The sequence below is a fragment of the Trematosphaeria pertusa genome, assembly GCF_010094035.1.
Source record: "Trematosphaeria pertusa strain CBS 122368 unplaced genomic scaffold BU26scaffold_16, whole genome shotgun sequence".
In the NCBI taxonomy this organism is placed as follows: Eukaryota; Fungi; Ascomycota; class Dothideomycetes; order Pleosporales; family Trematosphaeriaceae; genus Trematosphaeria; species Trematosphaeria pertusa.
The window spans coordinates 525,370-547,589 of NW_022987227.1; the positions used below are offsets into that span (position 1 = coordinate 525,370).

Below are 22,220 nucleotides of genomic sequence, written 5' to 3' on the forward strand. Positions count from 1 at the left end.
GATGCCGAGTTCCGCCATATCGCCCGAGAACGAGAACGAGAACGAGCTCAGCCAGAGTCTTTCATATGATTCTCAACGCGGAATCAAATAGACGTCTCTATGGACTCGCACCGCAGTCCCTGCAGCGGCGAAGCACTGGGGCATAGGCATCGACACCAGCGGCAACAACATCATTCCCTCCTCCCTGTAATCTCCAGCGAGTCCAACAGTATTCGAACATTGTGTCCCAATGTAAGCCAGGCCTTGAAGAGACCAACGCTGATCAAGACCCAGCTATTTTCGCGTCTTGACCCTGTTTTGGCATCCAATTCGTCAGTGATTCCTGCCGAGCTCCCATTAACACCTGAAACGCCGCATGGTTCCCTCAACGAGCTGCTGCTTACGGTGGCTTCAGAGTCGGAGCTGAGGCACGAACATGAAGGGGCATCAGCAGAGAACCGAGTGCCTACTGACCGCCGAAGTGAGAAATGTTGAACTTGGATGCGGCACGCGACACTAACAGCAGCGGCGGAGAGGCTACGAGGCGACCTAAAAATAATCGGAGACGTCTGGGATGATGAGCAATCGTCAGGTACGCCGCCCGCAGCCACGTTGGCGCCCGCGGCTATGCCGGCGCAGGCGATGAGGTCACCGCTTTCATTGTCCGTGTTGCGAAACACAGCCGCATGGCGCCCATTCCGCGCAGTCCGTTCCATGAAACGCCATCATTTAAACAACACCACTTCTCCGCAGTCTTGTTGCCCTCCACTCATTCACTCGTAGTCTTCATCCACTCACTCCCAAGCTTCCGTCTTGAGGTCGTTTCCCATTCCGTAGAATGAAGTACCAAGTGCTTGCAACCTCTGTGTTTACTTGCTTGGCAAGCTGTATGCGACTCACTCCACCTTGTTTCCCGCCCTGGCGCTCACACTTTCGCAGCATCCTCAATTCTCCCACGACATGCAGAAACCGAATTCGCAGCCCATGCGGTAGGAGCTTGGAGGCGGGCAGAGCCCGAGGCGCCCAATGGCTATACGCCAGCAACAGTCGATTGCCCGTCAACGCGGCCCAGCATTCGAGTAGCCTCCGGACTCTCGGACCAGGAAACGTCATGGCTGCAGAAGAGGAGGCCCAACACGGCAGACCCGATGCGCGAGCTGCTGACTCGGCTGAACATCACGGGATTTGACGCCGGCTCGTACATCGACAACAACCGCGACAATGCGACGGCGCTGCCAAACATTGCCATTGCCTTCTCCGGGGGTGGTTATCGGGCCATGACGAACGGCGGCGGTGCCCTCGCCGCATTCGATAGCCGCACACCGAATTCGACCAACACCGGACAGCTCGGCGGCCTGCTGCAGTCGGCCACCTACATTGCCGGATTGTCTGGCGGCGGATGGCTTGTTGGAAGTATATTTGTCAACAACTATACTTCGGTGCAGACCATCATCGATCAAAACCAGGACGGCGCCGTCTGGCAGCTTGACAGATCCATCCTGGAAGGGCCCAAGCAGGGAGGCATACAAATCCTCAACACCGCCGACTACTATAGCAATCTTGTAGACTCCGTTACGGGCAAAGCGGATGCGCCCGGTCCGTTTGATGTCTCACTTACCGATTACTGGGGCCGCGCTCTGTCCTTCCAGCTTGTCAACGCAACTGACGGCGGCCCGGGATTCACTTGGTCCTCGATCCAGGACGACGACAACTTCAAGAACGCCAATACGCCGTTGCCATTCCTCGTTGCCGTTGAGCGCGCACCAGGAGAGAAGATCATTTCTCTAAACGCTACAGATATCGAATTTAATCCTTGGGAAATGGGAAGCTATGACCCGACATTGTATGGCTTCGCGCCCCTGCGCTACATTGGCTCCAACTTCTCCAATGGCGAGCTTCCTCAGGATCAAGGCTGCGTAGCTGGCTTTGATAATGTAGGCTTCGTCATGGGTACCAGCTCGTCTCTCTTCAACCAGATCATCCTGAATCTGAATACCTTTACCGGCGTTCCCGATATCCTTAGGGGCGCGCTTCAGAGCATTCTGGATGCCATTGGCCAGGACAATGACGATATCGCCGACTATACGCCCAATCCCTTCTACGGTTTCCACAATGACACGAACCCAAGCGCCCAAACTGAGCGTCTAACCCTCGTAGACGGTGGGGAGGATCTGCAGAACATCCCCTTGAACCCGCTCATTCAACCCGAACGCGCTGTAGATGTCGTCTTCGCCATCGACTCTTCGGCCGATATCATAGAGCCAACGGACTCAGCACAGAACTGGCCCAACGGTACCTCTCTGGTCGCGACGTACGAGCGCACTTCAAACGAGACCATGCAGAATGGAACTGCGTTTCCTTATATTCCGGACACGAACACCTTCGTTAACTTAGGACTCAACAACCGCCCAACTTTCTTCGGCTGCGATGCCAATAATCTCACTGGCAACGGCATCGCCCCGTTGATTGTCTACGTACGTCTCCTTTCCCCGTTCTCACATACATCTCATCGGCTTGACTGACCTCCATTAGCTCCCCAACGCTCCGTATGTCTATAACTCCAACACCTCCACCTACCAGATGGAATACAACAACACCGAGCGCAACGCCATGATCCAAAACGGCTACAACGTTGCCACGCAGGGCAACGGTACCCGCAATTCCGACTGGCCCACATGCGTCGGGTGCGCCATTATCTCGCGCAGCCTCCAGCGTAACGGTGAGGACGTGCCCGACGTGTGCCAACAGTGCTTCACCAAGTACTGCTGGAACGGCACCCTAGCATCGCAGGACCCACCTCCCTACTTCCCGGAGATGATTCTCAGCCCGATTGATGTGAAAAGTGGTGCTGCCAGTCTTATTCCCAGCTGGTTGGGCATGGGTATTACAGTGGCACTGCTTGGGTTCTTCGCCATCTGATGAGCCATATTGGATATTTGATGATAATCTGGGACTTGGAAATTTCTTCTTCATTTAGATACCCTCACTTGAATGGATGGCTGGAGGCGTACGAGGGAGATGTATGCATATACGGGCGCCTTTTTCACGGACTAAAACATGGCGGTCTTTGGGTATGGGTATGCATCTAGCGAGGATTACTTTGGGTTTGGGCACCAAAATAATCGAGGCAAAATTCTATGCTCCAGTCGCGTAAAGGGGCAAAGGCTGTAACTGCGCAGGGAATTAATAGAGGACGAGTATTACGTACCACAACCCGTCACGCCCTTTTTCTTTTCCGCTCCACATACTCCCAAATTCCCCCATAAAACATCCTACTCGCCGACGTAATAAAAACAATCGACCGTTCCGCCTTCACCCAATCAATCTCCCTAACACACTTCCAAGCCAGCCTCCTATACCTCTCCCGCATCGAAAAAATAACCAGCACCGGTCTCGACCGTTCGACCGACGTCCCCACAAACATGATGCTCAGAAACACCGCCCGGTCCAACGTCGCATTATACAGCGGTAATTCTCCCGACAGCGGCGCATCCAGCGCCCTGATCAGCGCGCGTCGGATCGCTATCCCTTCCACGCTGCGCGACCCCCACCAGCAGTACTCGCCCGTGCGGTAGAGCAGCGGCCCGCGCGACTCGGCGCGGAAGTCCCAGCGCGTGATGTAACGGATACGTTTGAAGACGCTGGCGGGGTCGTCGGGCTCTTTGCCTTCGGGCGGCGGGGAGAGCAGGTCTTGGGGGAGCAGGTCGTCGAATTCTATCTGTGTGGTGCGGTCGGTGTCGGGGGTTGTGGAGGCGCGGATGGCTTGTAGGAGGGAGGACGAGGGGTTTGAGGGGTCGATGGTTTCGGAGACGCGCTGGATTTGCATTCCGCAGCTTGGGTTGGAGCTGGGATGGCTGGGTTAGTATGCTTTTTCTTGCTGGGGTTGGAGGGGTGTGTGCCGTGGTACACATTTTGGCGTGTCCTCATTTCTGATTGTGTAACGCCACTCCGGAAGGCCTGGGGCATATAGAAGACACTGGTAGGCTATTGACTCCTTTGCTGAACTCCAAGACGGTTACCAGTATGTGCCGTCATGCACACAGGGGCAGAACGAGGGAGGTAACTCACCATGTGATGTCCGTATCGTTTGCGCAGAAGGTGGATTTCTTGCATCTGGGACAGATCGTGATGTACGCATCCTCCTCACGGGAATAGTAGACCATGCACATATTTACCTTGCCGCCAGGTCGGAGGACCAAGTTGAGTGGCCTGTTGTGATGGACTTCCATTCCGCTGAGGTCCTCCCGCATAATGTAACGGCCGTGCTTGATGAGATGGTAGCCCGGACGGTTTGCAAACCTGTCGAGGAGGATGGAGTGGAGCGTCTGCTCTCAATCAGCTAGTGAGTGGACTCAACCATGCGCTTATATAGAGGCAACTCACATTCCAAGACACAATCAGTTCCAGAGGGATCCGGAATGTCCAGCCAAGAGCATCTTCGACAAGCGCTGAGTTTTCCATGTACGGGTCGAGGGTGCAATGTACGGTTCGCTGAGCGAGGAGCTCCGCTTCTATCTTCGCAAGGATAGCTGCGGCATTCGATGTAGTTTCATAAATGGGAGTGCTAGAATAGGAAGTTATCAGTATGTGTCATGAACTATTTATATAGCAAGGGGACACTAACATAGCTAAGCTGATGCTTCCTATACCATCGGAGATATGATGAAGTATCTCTGTTTGCTTCTCGACATCCTCTTCCAGGTGCTGGAGTCGTTCATCCAGCTTTGCCATGCTCTCCATCTCAGCGTCCACGAGTGCGTCCATTCGCTCATCCACAAGCGCCCTAGTTCGTTCACTCGCGATCCTGCCGAAGACGTCAATTAGCTTCTCTAGCATATTCTAGAATACCGAAGGGGTTTGGCCTTACGCATTAGCTTGGCCCTGCACCATAACTATGACTTCCTTGCTCTTCCTTAGCTTCTCTTGTAATTTGGTTATGCCATCTCGCTCCAAAACGTGCCATTGCAGCATTTTACCGACATCTCTCGGGTTGCACCTTTGCTTCGAAGTGAGATTCCGGCCATACTTCGCGATTATCTTCTCCAAACACGCATCGATCTCCCCCTTTGCATCGCAGATAACCGGATGCAAGATACCAAAAAGGCTGTCGAGAAGCGCACACTGCTCGCGAGACTGCCAGAACGAAAGGAGCTAGATCTTCGTTCAACCTGTGCACATAATCACCCAATAGCAGTTCGAACGGACCAACATACCTGATCCAGAAGCCCATGAAATAGTGTCAAGTCGACAATCAAGTCCCGGAACTCACGCTTAGCTCCCCGCTGGGCGCTCAGTATCTCCACTAGCTTGCAGGCCACCTGGACTGCGGCGATAATGTCGCCAAACGAGCCGAAAGTTATCGCCATTGAGAAAGGCCGTGGGATTGGAGAGAAGAGCAGGGGAGTTCGAAAGACATCAGTGGGCTCCGCCGCTAGGCGCAGCTGTGCATCGTCGCACGAACGCCGAGTTCAAGCTTGCTGTTTAGCCTACCGGTCAACATTTAGGGGGCGCGTACGTGCGTATTAACACAAAGTAGTCATGGATGATGGATTCTATGGTGCGTGTATGTGGTGGACCGTTCCGTAACGCAGAGCTTTGATTTGATATCAGCTGAAGGTTCTGCCACGGGTAGATTCAAAGGACATGCGCATTCAAATGTCACACTTCAGCCATTTCCTTTTCCCGGCGCTTTATGTGCTCTTTCTCCCATACCATCTCCCCATTATGGACAGTGCAACACATTAGTGACGCCGCTCACTAAGTGGTGGGTTGGAAGCTAGAGAAGGGCAGAGCGGGAGAGGGAGCGGGAGCGGGAGCGGAAGCGGAAGCGGAAAAGTTGACGTTGCCTTTCTCGAATGACAATGTCACTGACAATAGCGAGATAAAACGAGGACTGTTCATTGGATAGGGCTTTCAATATGTGTCAAACGGCTATCCAAAAGTTGAGATAAAGCTCCTCTTTATTCAACTCGATCACTACCCATTCTCACCCCCACACTCCATCGCCCATCCCCTCCCGATCCGCACCCGGCTCCGGCGCGCCGCTCCGCTAGTAGGTTCAACCACAAAGCCAGCCCATCAGCCAACTCAAACCCCTTCAGGTGAGTCGAAGCCTCCAGACCAACGTTGCAGGATGCCGCTAGCTAGACAAAGTGCTCGAAAGCTTAGCGCAGAGAAAGAGAAGAGAAGTGATATAGTAAGAAGAGTAAGGGGAATACAAGTGATGAAGGGAGCAAAGATGAGAATGAACAAAGAGGTGGAAAACTCCTCATACCCAATGCTCATAACAATGCCATGCCATCCGTGAAAACGCCATTATCTTGAATCACCAACGCCGTTAGCCGTCCGATTTTGAAAGCTGGCTCCAAGACACCCATAGGCAACCTGCGGACTAGACAACAAAACTAGTACATGCTAACCCTTGCGCTAGCATCACCCGTAAAATTCCGCTCCTCAGTGTCCTCGAACCCCTCCCATGGCAGTTCCTCCTCATCACCATCCGCACTAAACCTCGCACTATGCTGGTCCTCACTCCCCACGAAGCTCTGAATCGTGACCTTCTTCTCGCGAGTCTTCTTCTCCAACTCCGCGTTTTCGGCTCGAATCCGTTCTGCATGCTCCTCGACGTCTTGCTCAGTGAGGTCGTGGTCCTGCTGTTCCTCAAGCACGTCGTAGAGGTTATAAATCTGCTTGTCCTTGGCGGCGATCTTGTCGACTAGTTCCTGGATTCCTTGGAGCATGTCGTCGTGTTTCCGGGCCCCCTTGCTGGGATCATGGGCTTCGAACATGGCGCGCACGATAGCGAGCTCGATATGCAAGTGTGCACGCTCATCTCGCAACTCCTTCACAACGAGCGCGAGAGCTTCTTTGGGTGACCGAGCGGGTCGGAGAGTGGCGTCGACGTCATCGGCTGTGCGAGAGGAAACGGGGATGAGCTTAGGCACACGGAGGGGATCGTCAGATGCATTCTCCTTCTCGCGGCGACAGACGGTGCAGTTCGAGTCATGGTGCATACTGGTGATCTGCTGGGACAGCTCGATCCTGGTAGTCGTCTGTTTGCTAGCGTCGATCTTGATGTCTGGAACGATGAAAGCTGAAGTCATCTCTGTAGGAGCGCTGCGGCGACGACGGCTCGTGTTGCTAAGCATCGAAGTATCAATGGCGGACTCCTTGGTCTGGGTGGCCTCAACGTTTGCAGCCTCAGCGTTAGAGACATTGCCGGTGAAGTCTTCCTCGAAACGGGTAAGGTTAGTCTTCGTGATGTCCTTCAGGGAGGACTTTCGAGGCAGAGACGGTTGGCGGTTGCTCTTCGCAGAGGCGACGGAACGAACAGTATCCTCACGACCCTGTCGCTGCGAACGCACAGTGTCGTCCCGAGTGGTGCGCTCCAATGGAACGGATGAAGCTCGGTTACGGGCAGCAGCTCGCTCTTCCTCTAGCTGGCGACGAAGCTGAGCAATCTGGTTGCTATCAATGAAGCTCAGCTCAGTGTAGTCTAAATCGATAGGCGGCTGAATGGGAGTGCAAGCGGGCTGTCCTGAGACACCACCCCGCATAACGTAGGGAGTCCTACGGGGCGCGAGTGAGAGATCTGTCGTAGACTCGACATCGCTGCCGACCTCGGTATTCTTCTTCTGGGAAACAGGTGCTGATACGCTGCGGCTAAGGTCTGCGGGCAGAGACGCGCGATGCGAAGTCCTCGAGATTCCAGTGTATGACTTCCGCGGGCTCTCGATGTGGCTCGATTGGAAGGATGCATTCGCTCTGCTGTTGCGGACTTCCTCCTGGATACGGTTCTTGATACGCGTGCGGGTGTCCTCTCTTCGATAGCTCGGCTTTCGTTGGATGGGCTCCTCAACCCCGTTCTCTTTGTCCGCTGATGCGGGTGCCGGAATGCTCGTCTGCTGGCCGTTTGCCTGGCGGATACTAAGGATCTCGCGGGTCATATCCACCACACCCTCGCGTTGCGCAATCTTTCGCTTCAATTCCCTCTCTTTCCTCGCCCATCGCTCGTTGTCCTCCTCAAGTTGAGTAGCTAGGTGTGTAAGCTCCTGGCGAAGGTTTTCGTTGTCTAGCCGTATAGCATCATTGGTCTGTTCTTGCGGCACATCTTCGAGGTGACGAATAGTCTCCTCACGTCGTTCGACCCTGGCCTTCAATGCAGCTTCCTCGTTGGACCAGCGACGACGATCTTCTTCACGCTTCGCTTTGAGGCCTGCCAATTGTGACTTGAGCGCTTCATGATCCGCTTTTAGCCTAGCATATTCGGCCTGCTGTTGACGTGCCTTTCGAAGCTCAATATCTTTGCGGGCGAGCTGTTGGGTGTGCTCGTCATGCTGAGCGTGGGCGCGAGCTAACTCAGCCTGCAGGGTAATATTCTCCCTCTGCGTGACATTCTCAGTCTGATCAAGTTGACGGCGTAGCTGGATCGTCTCGTCCCGGTGGTGGGCCTGCTCGTGCTCCAACTGGTCATGCAGTGCATCGTTATCCGCCCGCAGAGAATCAATCTCTTGACGCAGGGCTTCATTCTCGGCGCGCAAAGCCTCTTTCTCAACCTTCAGTTCCTCGCAGGTCTGGAACGCAACACCAAGCTGGCTAGCCATATTATCCCGCTCGCTGCCGAGCCTCTCCTTCTCGATCTCGATCACTGCGATCTTACGCTCGGTACGGTCCAATTTCGTACGCAGGGTCTGTACAGTCGCGTCAAGTCCTAACAGCGGATTAGCACCTTCAATCACATGAGAAAACATCCTTCTTACGCGTCTTCTCAACCTTCCAACTCCCCTTCCCGGAACCCTCGCCATCGGTTGAGCCTAACGCGCTGTCGCTTCGCCGCAGCTTCTCCTGTGCCTGGGTGGTGGCTCTCAGCTCAATGAGCTCCAGCTCTTGCTCCTCGATCTTCTTGTCCGCCTCGGCCCGCTCGTGCTCCATCTGGGCCACTTTATCCTGCAACAGCTGAAGCGCCGCAAAGATGGCCTTCTCTTCTTGGGGTATCGGGACGCTGTCGACCGGGAGGTGATTCGGCTGGCGGCCTCCGGTACCACCGCGATTGGGTGCGGCGAATCGTGACCGTGGAGCAGCAGTTTTGGAGAAGACTGGGGTCCCGTCTTCGAAAATGCCGGATACGAGCTCGGTAAGGTTGGGTAGATCGGGTAGTATGAATGACTGCGCGGTGGCGTTCTGTGTGGTGGCCGGTCGCGAACGGGATGCCGCATTAACGCGTGGAGAAGCCTCAGCGACGCCATCCGTCTGAAGAGAGGTCTGCCTGCTTCGCGGGTTGCCCCACCGCGTGCTCCTCGTGTTGTTCATAGTCATTGTTGGTGGGCGTTCCTCTATGAACGAGGACTCGTCTTCCGAAACCCTGGCGTGTAGCTGTGCGAGTGAAGTGCGTTTGCGTTCCGGATTCACGGCCAATGCCGGCGAGTTGCGCGTGCTTGCAGGACGAGGAGACGCGGTCATGTCCACATCGTTGCGCGAGGCGCGTCGGATCTGAGCGTCGCGGCGGAGGCTTCCCGTCTCGGCTGCATAGGACTTCCGTGAGCGGGCGGTCGGTGGTGTTATATCATAGAGGCTGTCGAACGCGCGAGAGCTTATTTTGCCAGGCGTGCTTCGGTTGCTGCGGTGATCTCCGCGTGCCTGCTCGATTGACACATCCTCCTCATCCGACCGGCTGTGGTCGAAGTCACCGAACTCTTTGTTTACCATTGAGGTATCGGGATTGGGTTGCTCGGACCGGGGCATCTGCCAGGTTTTGAACTTCTTAGCCGTAGAGCGCATGCGTGAGTACTGAGGGAGCGCGTCCGTGTCGTCGATATGGTGCTGTGTCGACGCCAAGACGTCTTCGTTGTTGAACAAGCCGGAAGTCGAGCCAAAGCCCGAATGCTTCGTGGGATTTGAGTCGCTGGGCGGCGGTGAATATGATGGGGTGGGTCGCGGGGTATTGTGACGCAAGCTGGCGGAAAGCTCTCGCATTGCTCGCGCTTTCCCATCGCGTTGTGGAGGAGAGGACTGCATTGGACACAGGCGAGGCTGTTCACAGCCGAGATGCAGATGCGGTCGTGTCGCGTCGTAAGTTGTTGTTTAGGGGATAGAAAAGAGATGCTCCGTAATTATGGTTGAAGCAAGAAGATGCTGTCCAAGCTGCTGTCCAAGCCAGGGTCAATTGGGCGCCCTGCTGCGCGCAGCGGAAGGTGCAATGAAGAATTGGAGATGCGGATGGAGTCGACGTGTTGGGGCAGACGCAATAACATCGGAGTAAACAACACAACGGCCCGACGCTAGCCTCGTTGAGGATGCGTGTTCACGTGCCACGTCCGTGCATACCCACCACTCTTGAAGGGCCCTGAAGCCTTCACTGCATTTTCCACGAGTTTTTACAGCTCTATTCGAAGTCTTTATTCTACCCTAACTCGCCTCCACTCTGCTCAGATCCCCTCCCAAGCCACGCCCCTCCTCAAACAAAGCTTGTCCCATCTCAGCAGCAACGCCACAACGACCACATGCAGTGCCAAAATCAGCACCGATGCTCCCAGACCACCGAATCCCAAATGCTGTCCCCGAAACATAAACCCAACGCCTACGAACAAGAAGTCCAGCGAAGCAAAACAAAGCAGCGGATACGCAACCCACGGATCCGCCGCAAAAGGCTGGCACGGACTGAACAAGGAAATAACTTTTGCAATGAAAAGGGATATCTTGGCAACACCGATGAATGTGGGATTATGTAGAAGATGGTAGAGACGGGTACGGCCATTTGGAGAAGGAGGAGGCGGGAGCATTAGACGGGGCGAGCGTTCAGGGGAGTGGTCACGCTCAGGTGGACCTGTGCTCCCTTTGTCCAGCGTCCGAGGCCGTAGGATGACCGAGCCTTCCTCCGATGGTGACCTTACATCGGCCCGTTGATGAGGTGGTGGACTGGGCGAATGATGCTCTGCCGAATGAGTTGCACTCAGCTTTGATCGACCCGGGCGGGTGTAGTGGACTGAGCTCCGCTTCCGATGGTTCTGTGCTGGGGCGGGGCTCGGTGTGTCTGCTCTCGAAATCCTGGGGCCCATATCGTCCAATCCGGAGGGCCCAGCAAATCCGCTGAACTCATCGAGGACGGAGGGCGACTTCAGAGCGTGCAATATCTCCTCTGTCGTAGGCCGCTCGTCCGGGTTCAGGGCGAGGAGATGCTTAAGGGAACGGTAGAGCTTCTCCGGGAGATCAGACCGCACTCTCCTCTCATCATCGAAGCCAACCCATGCCGAGATCTCTTCTCGAAGCTTCTCTAGGTCCTCCTTGTCCTCGTCGATGCCATCTGCATTTCGGTACGGCAGCCGTGCGAAGCACATGAAGTAGACAATCATGCCGAGTGAGAAGATGTCAGACTTGGTGGTGAAGTTGCCCAGCGGACCATTCGGCGCGACATGCCGCAGTACCTCAGGCGCACAGTATGATATCGTCCCAGTAGCGCCTGTCGACTTTCTGGCCACATTCGCAACCTGCACCTCCCCAAAATCGCTGACCAGCACCCGCACTTTCAGGCCAGTATTGTGCAGCAAGCAATTGCTCGGCTTGAGATCTCGGTGTATGTACCCGTTAGCGTGCAGGTGGTTCAGTCCGGATGTGATGTCCTTGAAGAACGAGATAATCTCTTCGAAGTGCATTTTGCGTGCGCTTTGCAAATCGTGCGGATCATCCAGCTGTCCTTTCGATCGCCTCCTCAATCGCTCTTTCATCTGCTCTTTTGTGAATGTCGTCTTAGTGTTGCCCAAGACGTAGCTCTGGAGGTCCCCACCATTGCAGTATTGCTGTAAGATGAAGGCGCAAGGGACGCTGGGACCGAAGGTCGATATCTGGTAGTCTTCGAGCCAAACGTGGCGGTATGACACCAGGTTCTGGTGCGATAGGTGCTGCAGCAGCTGCACCTCGATCAAGACCTTCTCCAGCCATTCGTGATCATCGCCGACAGGCACTCGCTTGCATGCAAACCGACCAAGGTTCACCCCATCCAGGACATGCCTCACTAGAATCACGACGCCCTTTCCTCCTCTTCCCAGCTCGCGCTCTTCCACAAAGAAGGTCTTGAAGTAGTTCGGGCTGAAGGCGTGCGTGGATATTCCATGATGCTTCGGCGGCACGGGCGTACTACCCACAAACTCGGCACCCTCCGGAGCGTGCAGCGCGCCATGTGTATCCCGTATCGGTGCTGGTGCTAGCTGTTTGTGCGGCGATGGTGGCCGCGACACTTCAGCTGAGCCCGGCTGGCTGCGCCGCAGCATCTGGAAGTAGCCTGGGTTGACGAAGCCGGCCTCCGGCTCCGAGATACCTCCATGGTCGTGCTCGTCGCTCTCGTCGGCGTCATGGGGCGGGCTCTCATGGTACGGTCGGTGGCAGTACGGACAGGACGTCGCTTCGACGGCGGTGGAGTGGGAGGCATCGCGCAGGGAGAGTTGCTTGGAGCGCTGATCGTAGACCACGACGGCCGAACCGTGACGCCTGCGCGAAGGGTCAGCATCGGTGCAATGGCTCTCGTTAGGCGACGGAGGACAGTAAGACGTACAGTACAATCTCTCGCGACTCGGCTGGCTGGTAGGGCACTAGCGACATGCTCCGCTGCTGCTCGCGGTCGTCCATGGTTGCGGCGGGGAGCTACAGCTGCCCGGTGTTATGCGGGGGAGTTGCGGGGTGTTGGAAAGCTCTCGAAGGTGCTCGAGCCTTTCGCGCGACGGCAGCGACAGTCGCGAAGGGGGTGGGTCATTGCTTCACGGATGCTGCTGCGCATGGTCTTGTTTGTTGTGGTGGGCGGGCGGGCAGCAGTCCGGTGACAGAAGCAGGGGGATGCTTTCACGCGGCGGCACAGCAGGCAGAGTCACCCGAAACAGGCCATTCCGCATCTCAGAGCACGCACCACCCGTTCCGTGGCGTAAATGTTGTCTTCCCACTCGTCATTTCCTTGCGCCTCTGTTTGGATCATCGATGCGATGAGATCCCAGGCTGAGCAATCTGCAGCAGCAGTTCACGCCCTGTGAGTGGCCTTCTCGGCCCCCACCTGGGTACCTAGGTACCTAGGTACCTCGGTATGCCCACCGGCTCATGATAGCCTTCTGCATGAAGCTCAGAGCATGAGTGTATCAATGAAGTTTGTTTGTCCTATTCTATCATCCAACTGTTGCCATCCCGCCCTTCGGTGGATCATCAGTTCTTTGTTCCAGCATCTTACTAGCATATATCCTCTCCAGCGCCAGTTTGCTAATCCCGCCCATACTCCCCAGTCTCCACTCTTCGAAGATCTCCACCGCTATATCTCTCTGCCCCACCGTCTTCCCATGTAGCGCCACAAGGTACAGCGGCGCTGCCATACGCATATACGCACATCCAATCGTGCTCGTCCTCAGAAACGCCGCTGCATCCAGGATCATTCCGTAGTAATCTATGAAATCCAGGTATGTCGCTGCGAGACGAGGCGCCAGGATGGAGAGGAGGACGCGAGCGGAAGCAAAGTACGCGACGCAGAGGGCTGTGAAAGCGTCGCGGTATTCAGTGGTGCCAGCAGAGGATTTCCAGAAGAGCTGCTCGCCCTTCTTCTCCGCCATCTCTCTGTATTCAAGCCACAAGGCGTCGACTTCGCTCTTCATCTCCACATAACTTCCCAACCCAATCTTCATCTGCTTCCCACCCTCTCCTTCCTCTTCCTCCTCCAACCCCACATAACACTCAGCCAACCGACTCACGCTCCCCGTCAGCTTCTGAAAAACCGGCAACTTTCTATAACTCAACGTGCCTTCCAAGATCCTCCTCACACACACATTGCTCTCATCCCCGCTCCTCGTCGTCAAATACACAAACGTCATCTGCGTCCGTATATGGAAGAATAACTGGCAGAGCACGCCTTCTAGGCATTCCCCCGGGCCTGTTACTTCGATCATTTTAGCAGCGCCGTTGATGTGCGCGCGGTATGCGTCGGCAGTTGTGGCCTGCATTGCTTCGAAGAGGCTGAGCAGCACGGAGGTGGACACCATATGTACTGTGACGTCCCTTTTGGAGCGCAAGAGCTGCGAGTGCATGTGCAACGCTTGGCCGTACAGCTTGCACGCCTGCTGGAGGAGCGCAATGTTCGACGTTTCCACGCCGCAGTACGCAGACGCAGTAGCCCGCAGCGCAAGCGTGAGCGCGCTATTCGTCCCATCCGTGGACAAAGCGGGGAGTCGATGCAGCCAGGTCATTCGGTTCTGTAGATCCTTCTCTTCTCCCGTAGATGTAAAATACAGTAGGAAGTTTCCGAAGAAAGCCTCGTTCAGGGTATTCCTCTGCGAGATCTGCATTGCCTTGCCGAACGCGAGTTCAGGAGGGAGTATAAGTCCAATTCCGGATGATTTGGGGGACCAGCACCCCGGAGCCAGATCTAATTCTCTGCGACTCCGTTTCGCCTTCTTTTTCTTTGAGGCGTAAGAGGTCATGTCGACGAAGACAGGGCCTGACGTCGGTCCCGGGCATTGGCGGCCGAAGCGAATGCACATGAGGCATTGCGGGAGCGTTGCGTCGCATTTGATGCGCTTCTTGCGGCATATTGAGCATGCATTTGTTCTGGGAGGCATCTTTTTTGAATGGATTCCGTGGTTTCCCTTCGTAACATTTCGGAGGCTTCAGCGGATATAAACCTTGGAAGCACAGAAGTACGGCGGCTGCTTACAAATACGCATCACGTGCTGGCTTCTTCCTTACCTAGGTACTGTGGACCTCGGGAAGGATTCGGGCGTGATGACGGGAGAAAGGCTTTGGTGGCTACTGAAGGTACATGAGGTATCTTCGTCTGTATTCATTCTGTTTGTTGGCATCATTGCATGGCCGCTATCCTGCCGATACATCCTCTCATCCAAGCGAGGATAGGCCTGGTCACTGCCAACCTTAGTCTAACGTGATATCCAAATTCATAGCCCCCTAAAGCTTCGCCTATCCTTTCCTTAGAGCAAGCTCTTAATCGTCTGGCCACCTTCAAACACCTCTCCCTTCTCCAGCTTCTGCCATCCCTTCACCGCTCCGACCTCGACGCATACCATATTCTTGTACCCATCATCAGGCGAGAAATCACCCATAGCCTTCGCCTTCTCAATCCACGGGTTCCAAATCACCGTATCCTGCAGATTGTCCCGCACGACGTCGAAACGCGAGGTGCCGTCCTCAACTACGGATGTGGTATCTTGCGGGATCGAGCCGTAGACGCGGTCGATCTCGCCGGTGATGTGGAGCGAGGATTCGGACTGCTGGTGCGTGCTTGCGTTGAGCACCTTGTCAATGTATGTGACGCCGAGGAGGCCGTTGATGGCGACTTTCGAGATATCCTAAATCAAGCCGTGTCAGCGCAGATCCCGCCATGGGAATCCTGGAAATCGTACCTTGACCTTCAGATACGTGTGTAGCAGGAACTGGAACTCGAAACTCTTGTTACCCTCGTTGCGCACATTGACTACCGTCTGCAGGCTGTCTTTCGACAGCGTGACGCTGTATACGAGACCGAAGTCAAGCGGCCATGCTCTGCGCGCCTCCTCGGCGAGCCCTGAGCTGTAGAGACCGAAGTCGAGCTTGACGGATTGGGAGTCGAGGGCGTCTTCAGAGGTCGACTTGCCCAGGAATTCCCAGCGCGATGTCCGGGCGAAGCCGTGCTGTGGGAGGGACGACGTGGGATGGCCAGACTTGGGGGGAGGACCGAAGACCTGGGCGTAACAGGGTTAGCAGCATACTCAGACGCTAAATCCAATTCTTCCTCCAGGGCTCTACAGTATTCCAGACAGCATCTCGAGCCTTCTGGCCCAGCGACCGAGGAGCAGACTCACCGGAAACACAACCGGAATGCCACCCCTCACAGCCTTCGACCCATCAAGCGCCGCCTTCTCACTCAACCACAGGTTCTCCGTCTTCCCACCGTTGCTTTTCCAGCTAACGACCGTAGCGCCATACAGCAGCACCTCTACGCTCTCACCCGACGGCAGCGTCGCAATGACCTTTGAGCTTGCGCCGGTTCCCACGATGTCGACCTGAGCTTCTGGGGCAGCGGCGGACGGGGCGTGTAGCGCGGACGGACGGTTGGCGCGGTCGACCATGTTTGGAGATGCTCGAGAGGAGGCAATTAGGGTCAATATATCACAGTAGTAGACGGCGGCGAAGTACCTGGGTAGGCACGGTCAGAAAAAGTGGCGGGAGGAGGGGTAGTCATTGCCCCACCACAGGTGACAACAGGCTCTCCAGGGCTCTCCCGGCCCAGCAACCTCTTCTGAAACGCTAACGTTTCAGGTGCAGCAGGTGAAGCGGGTGAAGCCCTGGCTTGCATTCGCCTAAGCGGTCCGATGCAAGGCCATTGGATCGGAGCCGCAAATAGAACTCAGATATCTCACATATCAAGCCGCATTCGTATCCACCATGGCTAATTGCAACTGGTGGCAGACAAACATCAAAGCAGGCCGAGTATCGGAAAAGATGCTTCCTTCTAGAGATGGCTGCGGCTGGTCCTTTCCGTGATAGCATATCGCTACACTACGCCTAGCTCACCAATTCAGTATGCACGGGAATCGGATGATGCAAACTTGAGATAACCAACGGTATCACGATCCACCGCATTTTGTAATCCAAGTCCCTCCAGTCTTCAATACATTGAGCAATACCACTAGCTTACTGATCGTGCTCTCCGCGGCGTCCTGCGGCGTGCACTTCGCGCCTGATGTCGAACAGCGCGTCGTCGATCTCCCTTTCCTCCTGCCTGCCTAGCACTAGCTGCGAGCTCCTAAACAAGGCATCCTTTAGGTGCTTGAGCTGATTGATAATGCTCCGCGGTGTGAGAATGACGCGCTCAGTGAAGGAACGGCTCGGCGTGCTCACGGCAGATGCCTGCTGCGAATGTTCCGTTTCACGAGCGGCTGCCACCGGCTGCTGTGCAACATTTGCATTCTGCTCGCCCACGGGAGGCACGGGCTCGCCAGCTGCCTGCTGACCTGCGTTTCGTTTCTCCCCGGCTGCAGCCGAGGAGGCACGAACGGATGACGAGGCTTCGAAGGAACGCTTCGGCGTAACTCGGACGTGCTTGAGGCGCTTGACCTGTGCAGCTCGAGATTCCTTGGGCGGCGACGTCTTCGCTTCGCTGACGTCTTGGTTGTTGCTTCGTCGGGCCCTCTTGAGTGCTGGTGTATCGTCGACTACGACATCTTGTGAATGAGTTTCGACATGGCTCAGAAGTGAGGCTGAACGGCGGACACCTCGCTTCCGAGTCGTTTCCGGAACAACGACGTCACTGTCAATCCGGGCTTGCGAGCTGCTCCTAGTCTTCCTTGTGGGAGCCTGGCTGGCCGCCGGTGATGCGACGACAATGTTGTCAAACATACCATCGGCGTCTGGAATAGACTGTGATAGTGATCGCACAGGCTCTTCTTCGGCATCTTCTGCCTTGATCTTCTTGGGCCTGCCTAGGCCACGACCCGTAGAACCTCGACGTTTCTTTACGCTGGCCGGCCGGGAGAGGCTAGAAGTTGCCGAGTGTCGGGCGGAGCGGCGAAGCTGTTGGATTTGTGAGGTCTCAGTCTCGGCCACTTGGCTTGAGAAAGAGTCGCCCACTCGACTTGTGCTGCTGGTTCCGGATGCCAAAGGTTGCTTCTCAACAGGGGCCGGCAGGAGAGGTTGTGTATCATCGACTTCCGTGTCACTTCTAGCATGAAATTCAACAGTCTTTTCTGGCAGCTGATGAGAAGCTGCATCAACAAAGACGCTTTCAGATTCTCCGACTGCATCCTCGGACTGTCTGTTGGCGACAGCTTTCATCTGAGCCTGGATGTCCGCATCAATTTGAGCCGTGAGCTGCAAGTCAATCGTTGAGCTTGGCATCTCGGACGCGTCGGCCTCGGATGTGAACACGTCCTGGACGGCTTCCTTGCCCGGTGTATCGGCGCCAAGGACGCTAGACAATACATGTTCGTTGGCAGTAGTTCCATCATCAAACGAGATAGAATAAGATCTCTCGGGCTGTCTGTATTCAAAACTGTCGCTCACGATGTTCTCAGTAGTATCGTTGCTCTTGGTAGCCGCGGCCTGGGCATCCGGGTCTCTTTGAAACCTAGGTGGCGAAGAACCAAGCTCTTCCGCATGGGGTTGGAGTCGGACCGTACGCATGGCGGTTGGTGTAGCCACGCTGGTGCCATCGCTAACAACCTGCTGGCTGCGATTGCGCGCCTGGGGCGTTGGTGAAGATCCGAGGAAGACGTCCATGGGACCCAAAGAGGGTAAGGTCTTCAGAGGAGTTCGGGACTTCTCGGTCGGCAAGTCATCGACGCTCAGAGGATCTGAGTGCAGTTCCAGAGGAGACGGCATGGACATAGCTGCTTCTGGACGCGAAGGCGAAGAAGTAGAGCCCATGTTTGCGAAGAGGCTCCTGGTTATCCCTTGCCGTTCAATCATCTCCTTCTGTCGTTCGGTTAAGATCTGAGACTCTTGGTTGAAGGGATCAGTTGGCGAGGAGACAATTGGTTCAAACTGTATCTGTGAGTTGTCGTGTCGAAGGCGGACCTTAGGGGTTGGGCGAGGCGCTATCCTTCTGCTACTTGTGCTTGAGAGCGCTGGAGAGCGAGATTTGCGAGTGGACTTGACAATCTTGAAGGGTGATTCCTTCACACGTGGACTTTGCAGATGGTGACCAGAGACCACCGCACTATCGTCCGAGTCGTAGAAGGAAGGTTCAGTAGTCTGCTTTCATCATTAGCATTGTTGTAGATCGATAGAGTTCCAGCGCTTACAGCGCCCTCATCCCGAACCTCCAAGGAGGGAAGCGATAGCTCGACCGTGTTTCGAAGTCGCCTCAGGATTTCTTCAAGCCGCGCCGGATATGACAGAGTTTCTTCCTTGCCAAAAGTCGCGTTCCAAGTGGCAACGGACATGTTAACTATACCGCGTCGCCGGCTCAGGAAGCCAGGGGTGATCAAGGATTCCAGATGCAGGAGGATCTGGCTATCCCTCCGAGGTAGTCTCTCAATTGCAGCACACACTTCCTTCCACAGAGAGACAACCTGCACAGCGTCAGTAGTAGATACAAACTATTTGGGCTGGGGTTCACCTACCTGGAGGTGTAGGACCTTGATCTGTTCGTCCTTCTTCTGCAGTTTCCGATCTGGGTCCTCAACCCAAAGACGTATCGCTTCCTGGATCTTCCGCAAGTAGACAGCAAGCAGAGCAATGGGACATTGGTGAATAGAGTTTACCATCGCCGACAGTAAGTCTCGGACCTTATCGATATCTTCTCCGCCACACTCCCGATAAGCTGCTGCGCTGACGGATACGACAGCGGCGTAGAGGTGGTTGTAGGGATCAAAGTCCGGGTTTCGCCCTGGGTTGGGTGATGATGGCCACAGATTCTGTCGCCCTTGCTCAATGGTCCGTCGGACGATGATCTTAGGTCGGTTCCTGAGTAGTATGCTTACGAAGGGCAGACAGGCAGCCTTGTCCTCTTCGGGAGCCCGGTTAACGACGCACTCAGAGACTTTCTCGATCACAGCGAGAACGAGTGCACCCTCGCCGGCTTCGCGTCGTACGGTATCTGCGAAGGACACCAAAACTTCTTGGCCGCGAGGACGGTTCAGAAGGTAGGAGGAGCCTGAGGAGAGGATCTCAACAATCACGTCATATTCCCTTCCAAGCTGACGCGACACGCGCTCATTGGAATCGGATGGCTGCTCCTGAATACACGCTTTCGTTAGGTTGGCGATTTGGGCCCAGAAGTTGAAAGTGACCATGGCTCTTGATGAGGGGTCCACAACAGCAGAACAGTCCCGAAGCAGCTCGAGCCTGCTTAGGCGGGTGTTCTGAGACTCCAAGCAAGGTTCAATGAGCAGCTTCATAGCTCGCAGTCGCACGGAGTCAGAAAGCTTTCCCTCGGACTGATTGACAAGTAGATCGACAAAATAAAGGAGAGGGGAGATCCGAGGTCCTTGTTGGCGGGATCGATGAGAGGGCGTGGAGGCGACTTCAAATTCATCCTCACCATTCCGCATGAGACATTTGTCTGCAAAATGGAGCGCCCCCAGCTTTTGAACAACGGTTTCTAGCAGGAAGCAGAATTTATCTGCCCAATTGTCTTCCGTCTGCTGAGAAAGTGCCAGTTGTGCTGCGTGTCGGTCCCACACTCTGCGCAACAGGTTGACAATGTGAGCCATGGCATCCTTCGACTCGGTTGAGGCCATCACTTCTTTGCTGCTTGCTTCGATCAAGGAGTTTAGGAGAGACAACCACATTGTCTTCACTGGTTCGTCCTTAATCTCATCTGGGGCCCATGGAGTAGCGTCTAGGAGTGTTTCGACAAACTTGAGGACCAGTGACAATGACTTTCGAACCCATTTTGGATCCAGCAGTGGTAGTTCTTCGCGCTGGACCATGGCATGAGGTCTGAGATCAAGAGCTCGCTGTTCGTTCCAAGGCTTCCTAGAACCCTGGAGAAGCGCAGAGACGACACGGCAGGCCGCAAATGCGTGCGTCAGAGACGACGAATGCACTAGAGGATTCCAGAAGTCGGCGACAAACTGGGTCCAGTATCGGTCGAGCTGCTTCTGAGATGCAAGAGGTCGAAACGCGTAATAGAGCAGAGTGAAATAGCCCGAAGTCGCAGCTTCCCGCTCAGTTTTCTTCCATGGACCCCGCCGCTGCAGTTGGTGCAGAGGTATGCTCGCAAACATTTTGGACCAGTTGCCGGGTGTGTCCTCTGAAATGTTTACCGTGTAAAGAAGAAACCCAAAGGCGATGTTGGTGTGGAGTTTGACGAGATCGTTGGGCGAAGAAAGGCATTTCTCGAAAACCTTGAGCCAATCGCCCATGGCAATGAACATATGGCCTTGCAAGGAGCCCAGCAGCAAGGAAGTCACAGCGGACCAGATCTGAGGTACTATGACTGGGTTTTCGGAGCCTAGCATCTTCTCAAGCTCTTTCGCCATGACGTTCGCGAAGGTCTCTCCATCACTCTTCTGACGATTCAGGATGGAGAGAACCGATTTTACCACGTGTCGGTCAGTACCAATGGCTTTCGCTGCTGAGAGGGCCGTGTCCAGCGCGCTCTGATTGATATCCTTCTGGCCTGCAAGCAGAGCTTTGGCAGTGTTCTTGAACCATCGTTCTGTGTGCTTGGTCATTATGTCGGGTCGTTGCTGGATGAACTTCCTGTAGATCCGGATACGGTAGGCGAGAACGGAATAGCCAGAGACGCGCTCGTGGATGCCGTCGAGCACATCTAGAATCCTCTCCACGCGCGCGATGGTCATGGTCTTGGGTCGGAAATTCTGCTGCATGAGCAGGGCAAGGTGCGTGTTCACTATGGTCTTCGGCATTTCGGCATCTGCGGCGACTTGGATGGTGCGGTCGACAATGAACGAGCAGAAGTCGTCGTCCATAGCCGATCGTACCGCAGGTATGCGGACGAGAGCCATGAGGAACTTCAGCGCCTGCCCGATGAGCTGCGAGTCCAGCCCTGTACCGTTGACCCCAATAGCCTGCATATCCCGCCGTATGAACTGCATCAAGAGGCCCATCTTGTCCACCAAGGCCTGCGTGTCTGGTATCTTCTCGTAGGCTTGCATGGTCCGCTGCAACGAATGGTAGGCATCGAACCTCGAAGACCGGGCCGGTGAAGCCAGCTGCTTCACTATAGACTCGAGCATTTCGGCGAACGACTTGAACTGGTATGCAGCAGCGCCCCCGTCAGCTGCAGGTGGGGTAGATGTTGCGTCGCAGGGCTTGAGGATCGACTTCAATGGCTTGGAGACGCGTGTCTGAGGCAGCGGGCGAAGCGGCGAGCTATGGCGAGGGGTCCAAAGCTGTTCGGTGGGAGAGCCTTCGGGTATGGTGCATATCTGCAGCTCGAAGTTGACCCGCTTCTTTCTCCTGGTCGAGCTCGAGGAGAGGTCGCTCCCCGACGACGGCGACTGCTCAGGCGTGTTCAGGAGCGATTTGGCCGCGATGACCTTCGCGACGGGGGCCTTGGTGCCGAAGGGGTCGTCTAGAAAGTCGAGGATTTCGTGGTCGTTGTCCTGGAGATCTTTTGGAGGCGTTGGCGGGCGGATGGAAAGAGACTGGAGCTTGGACGTGGAAAACACCATGGCTATGCTGGGAACAATTACTGGAAACAAGCAACAACGGAAGAAATGGGCGCTCGCATTGCGGTTGGAGTGGCCGTGAATTGGGAGCGTAGAAGGGCGGGCATGGTCGAGGTATACACCCTGGCCGCGTTCGAATGGCTGGGT

General features: G+C 55.4%; 7 protein-coding genes across 7 annotated transcripts; 1 reads left to right on the top strand and 6 right to left on the bottom strand.

Moving 5' to 3' along the window:
- The first annotated feature begins 646 nt into the window (after positions 1 to 646).
- BU26DRAFT_108813 (uncharacterized protein) lies at positions 647 to 3,047 on the top strand. The gene is made up of 3 exons (XM_033819365.1): positions 647 to 866; positions 919 to 2,453; positions 2,512 to 3,047. Exons 1-3 carry the CDS (start codon positions 818 to 820, stop codon positions 2,896 to 2,898), a joined length of 1,971 nt encoding a protein of 656 aa, XP_033678773.1. The 5' UTR covers positions 647 to 817; the 3' UTR covers positions 2,899 to 3,047.
- A 149-nt stretch (positions 3,048 to 3,196) lies between these two features.
- On the bottom strand, positions 3,197 to 5,345 carry BU26DRAFT_554599 (uncharacterized protein; the record flags this gene model as incomplete). The annotated part of the gene is made up of 6 exons (XM_033832273.1): positions 3,197 to 3,824; positions 4,048 to 4,304; positions 4,363 to 4,543; positions 4,604 to 4,783; positions 4,847 to 5,130; positions 5,193 to 5,345. The coding sequence occupies 6 exons, from the start codon at positions 5,343 to 5,345 to the stop codon at positions 3,197 to 3,199; spliced, it is 1,683 nt and encodes a 560-aa protein (XP_033678774.1).
- Positions 5,346 to 5,905: 560 nt separating this feature from the next.
- On the bottom strand, positions 5,906 to 10,170 carry BU26DRAFT_609102 (uncharacterized protein). Its single transcript, XM_033835902.1, has 2 exons — positions 8,739 to 10,170; positions 5,906 to 8,689 (listed from the first exon to the last, which is right to left on the bottom strand). The coding sequence occupies exons 1-2, from the start codon at positions 9,991 to 9,993 to the stop codon at positions 6,384 to 6,386; spliced, it is 3,561 nt and encodes a 1,186-aa protein (XP_033678775.1). The 5' UTR covers positions 9,994 to 10,170; the 3' UTR covers positions 5,906 to 6,383.
- Positions 10,171 to 10,345: 175 nt separating this feature from the next.
- Positions 10,346 to 12,785, bottom strand: BU26DRAFT_492559 (kinase-like protein). The gene is made up of 2 exons (XM_033826120.1): positions 12,524 to 12,785; positions 10,346 to 12,459 (listed from the first exon to the last, which is right to left on the bottom strand). Exons 1-2 carry the CDS (start codon positions 12,595 to 12,597, stop codon positions 10,404 to 10,406), a joined length of 2,130 nt encoding a protein of 709 aa, XP_033678776.1. The 5' UTR covers positions 12,598 to 12,785; the 3' UTR covers positions 10,346 to 10,403.
- A 307-nt stretch (positions 12,786 to 13,092) lies between these two features.
- BU26DRAFT_523361 (uncharacterized protein) lies at positions 13,093 to 14,591 on the bottom strand. Its single transcript, XM_033830027.1, has one exon. It carries the CDS (start codon positions 14,556 to 14,558, stop codon positions 13,122 to 13,124), a length of 1,437 nt encoding a protein of 478 aa, XP_033678777.1. The 5' UTR covers positions 14,559 to 14,591; the 3' UTR covers positions 13,093 to 13,121.
- Positions 14,592 to 14,815: 224 nt separating this feature from the next.
- BU26DRAFT_523362 (galactose mutarotase-like protein) lies at positions 14,816 to 16,226 on the bottom strand. Its single transcript, XM_033830028.1, has 3 exons — positions 15,795 to 16,226; positions 15,357 to 15,674; positions 14,816 to 15,302 (listed from the first exon to the last, which is right to left on the bottom strand). The coding sequence occupies exons 1-3, from the start codon at positions 16,059 to 16,061 to the stop codon at positions 14,925 to 14,927; spliced, it is 963 nt and encodes a 320-aa protein (XP_033678778.1). The 5' UTR covers positions 16,062 to 16,226; the 3' UTR covers positions 14,816 to 14,924.
- A 40-nt stretch (positions 16,227 to 16,266) lies between these two features.
- Positions 16,267 to 22,187, bottom strand: BU26DRAFT_523363 (uncharacterized protein). Its single transcript, XM_033830029.1, has 3 exons — positions 19,056 to 22,187; positions 18,735 to 19,004; positions 16,267 to 18,684 (listed from the first exon to the last, which is right to left on the bottom strand). Exons 1-3 carry the CDS (start codon positions 22,074 to 22,076, stop codon positions 16,627 to 16,629), a joined length of 5,349 nt encoding a protein of 1,782 aa, XP_033678779.1. The 5' UTR covers positions 22,077 to 22,187; the 3' UTR covers positions 16,267 to 16,626.
- Between the last annotated feature and the right edge of the window lie 33 nt (positions 22,188 to 22,220).

Coding starts and splice junctions, on each gene's coding strand:
- BU26DRAFT_492559 (XM_033826120.1), bottom strand. CDS start 12,597: ATGGACGACCGCGAGCAGCAGCGGAGCATGTCGCTAGTGCCCTACCAG. Junction 12,460..12,523: donor GAGTCGCGAGAGATTGTACT/GTACGTCTTACT, acceptor CCCTTCGCGCAG/GCGTCACGGTTCGGCCGTCG.
- BU26DRAFT_523361 (XM_033830027.1), bottom strand. CDS start 14,558: ATGCCTCCCAGAACAAATGCATGCTCAATATGCCGCAAGAAGCGCATC.
- BU26DRAFT_523363 (XM_033830029.1), bottom strand. CDS start 22,076: ATGGTGTTTTCCACGTCCAAGCTCCAGTCTCTTTCCATCCGCCCGCCA. Junction 19,005..19,055: donor TCAAGGTCCTACACCTCCAG/GTAGGTGAACCC, acceptor GACGCTGTGCAG/GTTGTCTCTCTGTGGAAGGA. Junction 18,685..18,734: donor AGGTTCGGGATGAGGGCGCT/GTAAGCGCTGGA, acceptor TGATGAAAGCAG/ACTACTGAACCTTCCTTCTA.
- BU26DRAFT_609102 (XM_033835902.1), bottom strand. CDS start 9,993: ATGCAGTCCTCTCCTCCACAACGCGATGGGAAAGCGCGAGCAATGCGA. Junction 8,690..8,738: donor TTGGAAGGTTGAGAAGACGC/GTAAGAAGGATG, acceptor ATCCGCTGTTAG/GACTTGACGCGACTGTACAG.
- BU26DRAFT_523362 (XM_033830028.1), bottom strand. CDS start 16,061: ATGGTCGACCGCGCCAACCGTCCGTCCGCGCTACACGCCCCGTCCGCC. Junction 15,675..15,794: donor GCATTCCGGTTGTGTTTCCG/GTGAGTCTGCTC, acceptor TGTTACGCCCAG/GTCTTCGGTCCTCCCCCCAA. Junction 15,303..15,356: donor ACACGTATCTGAAGGTCAAG/GTACGATTTCCA, acceptor GGCTTGATTTAG/GATATCTCGAAAGTCGCCAT.
- BU26DRAFT_108813 (XM_033819365.1), top strand. CDS start 818: ATGAAGTACCAAGTGCTTGCAACCTCTGTGTTTACTTGCTTGGCAAGC. Junction 867..918: donor GTTTACTTGCTTGGCAAGCT/GTATGCGACTCA, acceptor ACACTTTCGCAG/CATCCTCAATTCTCCCACGA. Junction 2,454..2,511: donor TCGCCCCGTTGATTGTCTAC/GTACGTCTCCTT, acceptor GACCTCCATTAG/CTCCCCAACGCTCCGTATGT.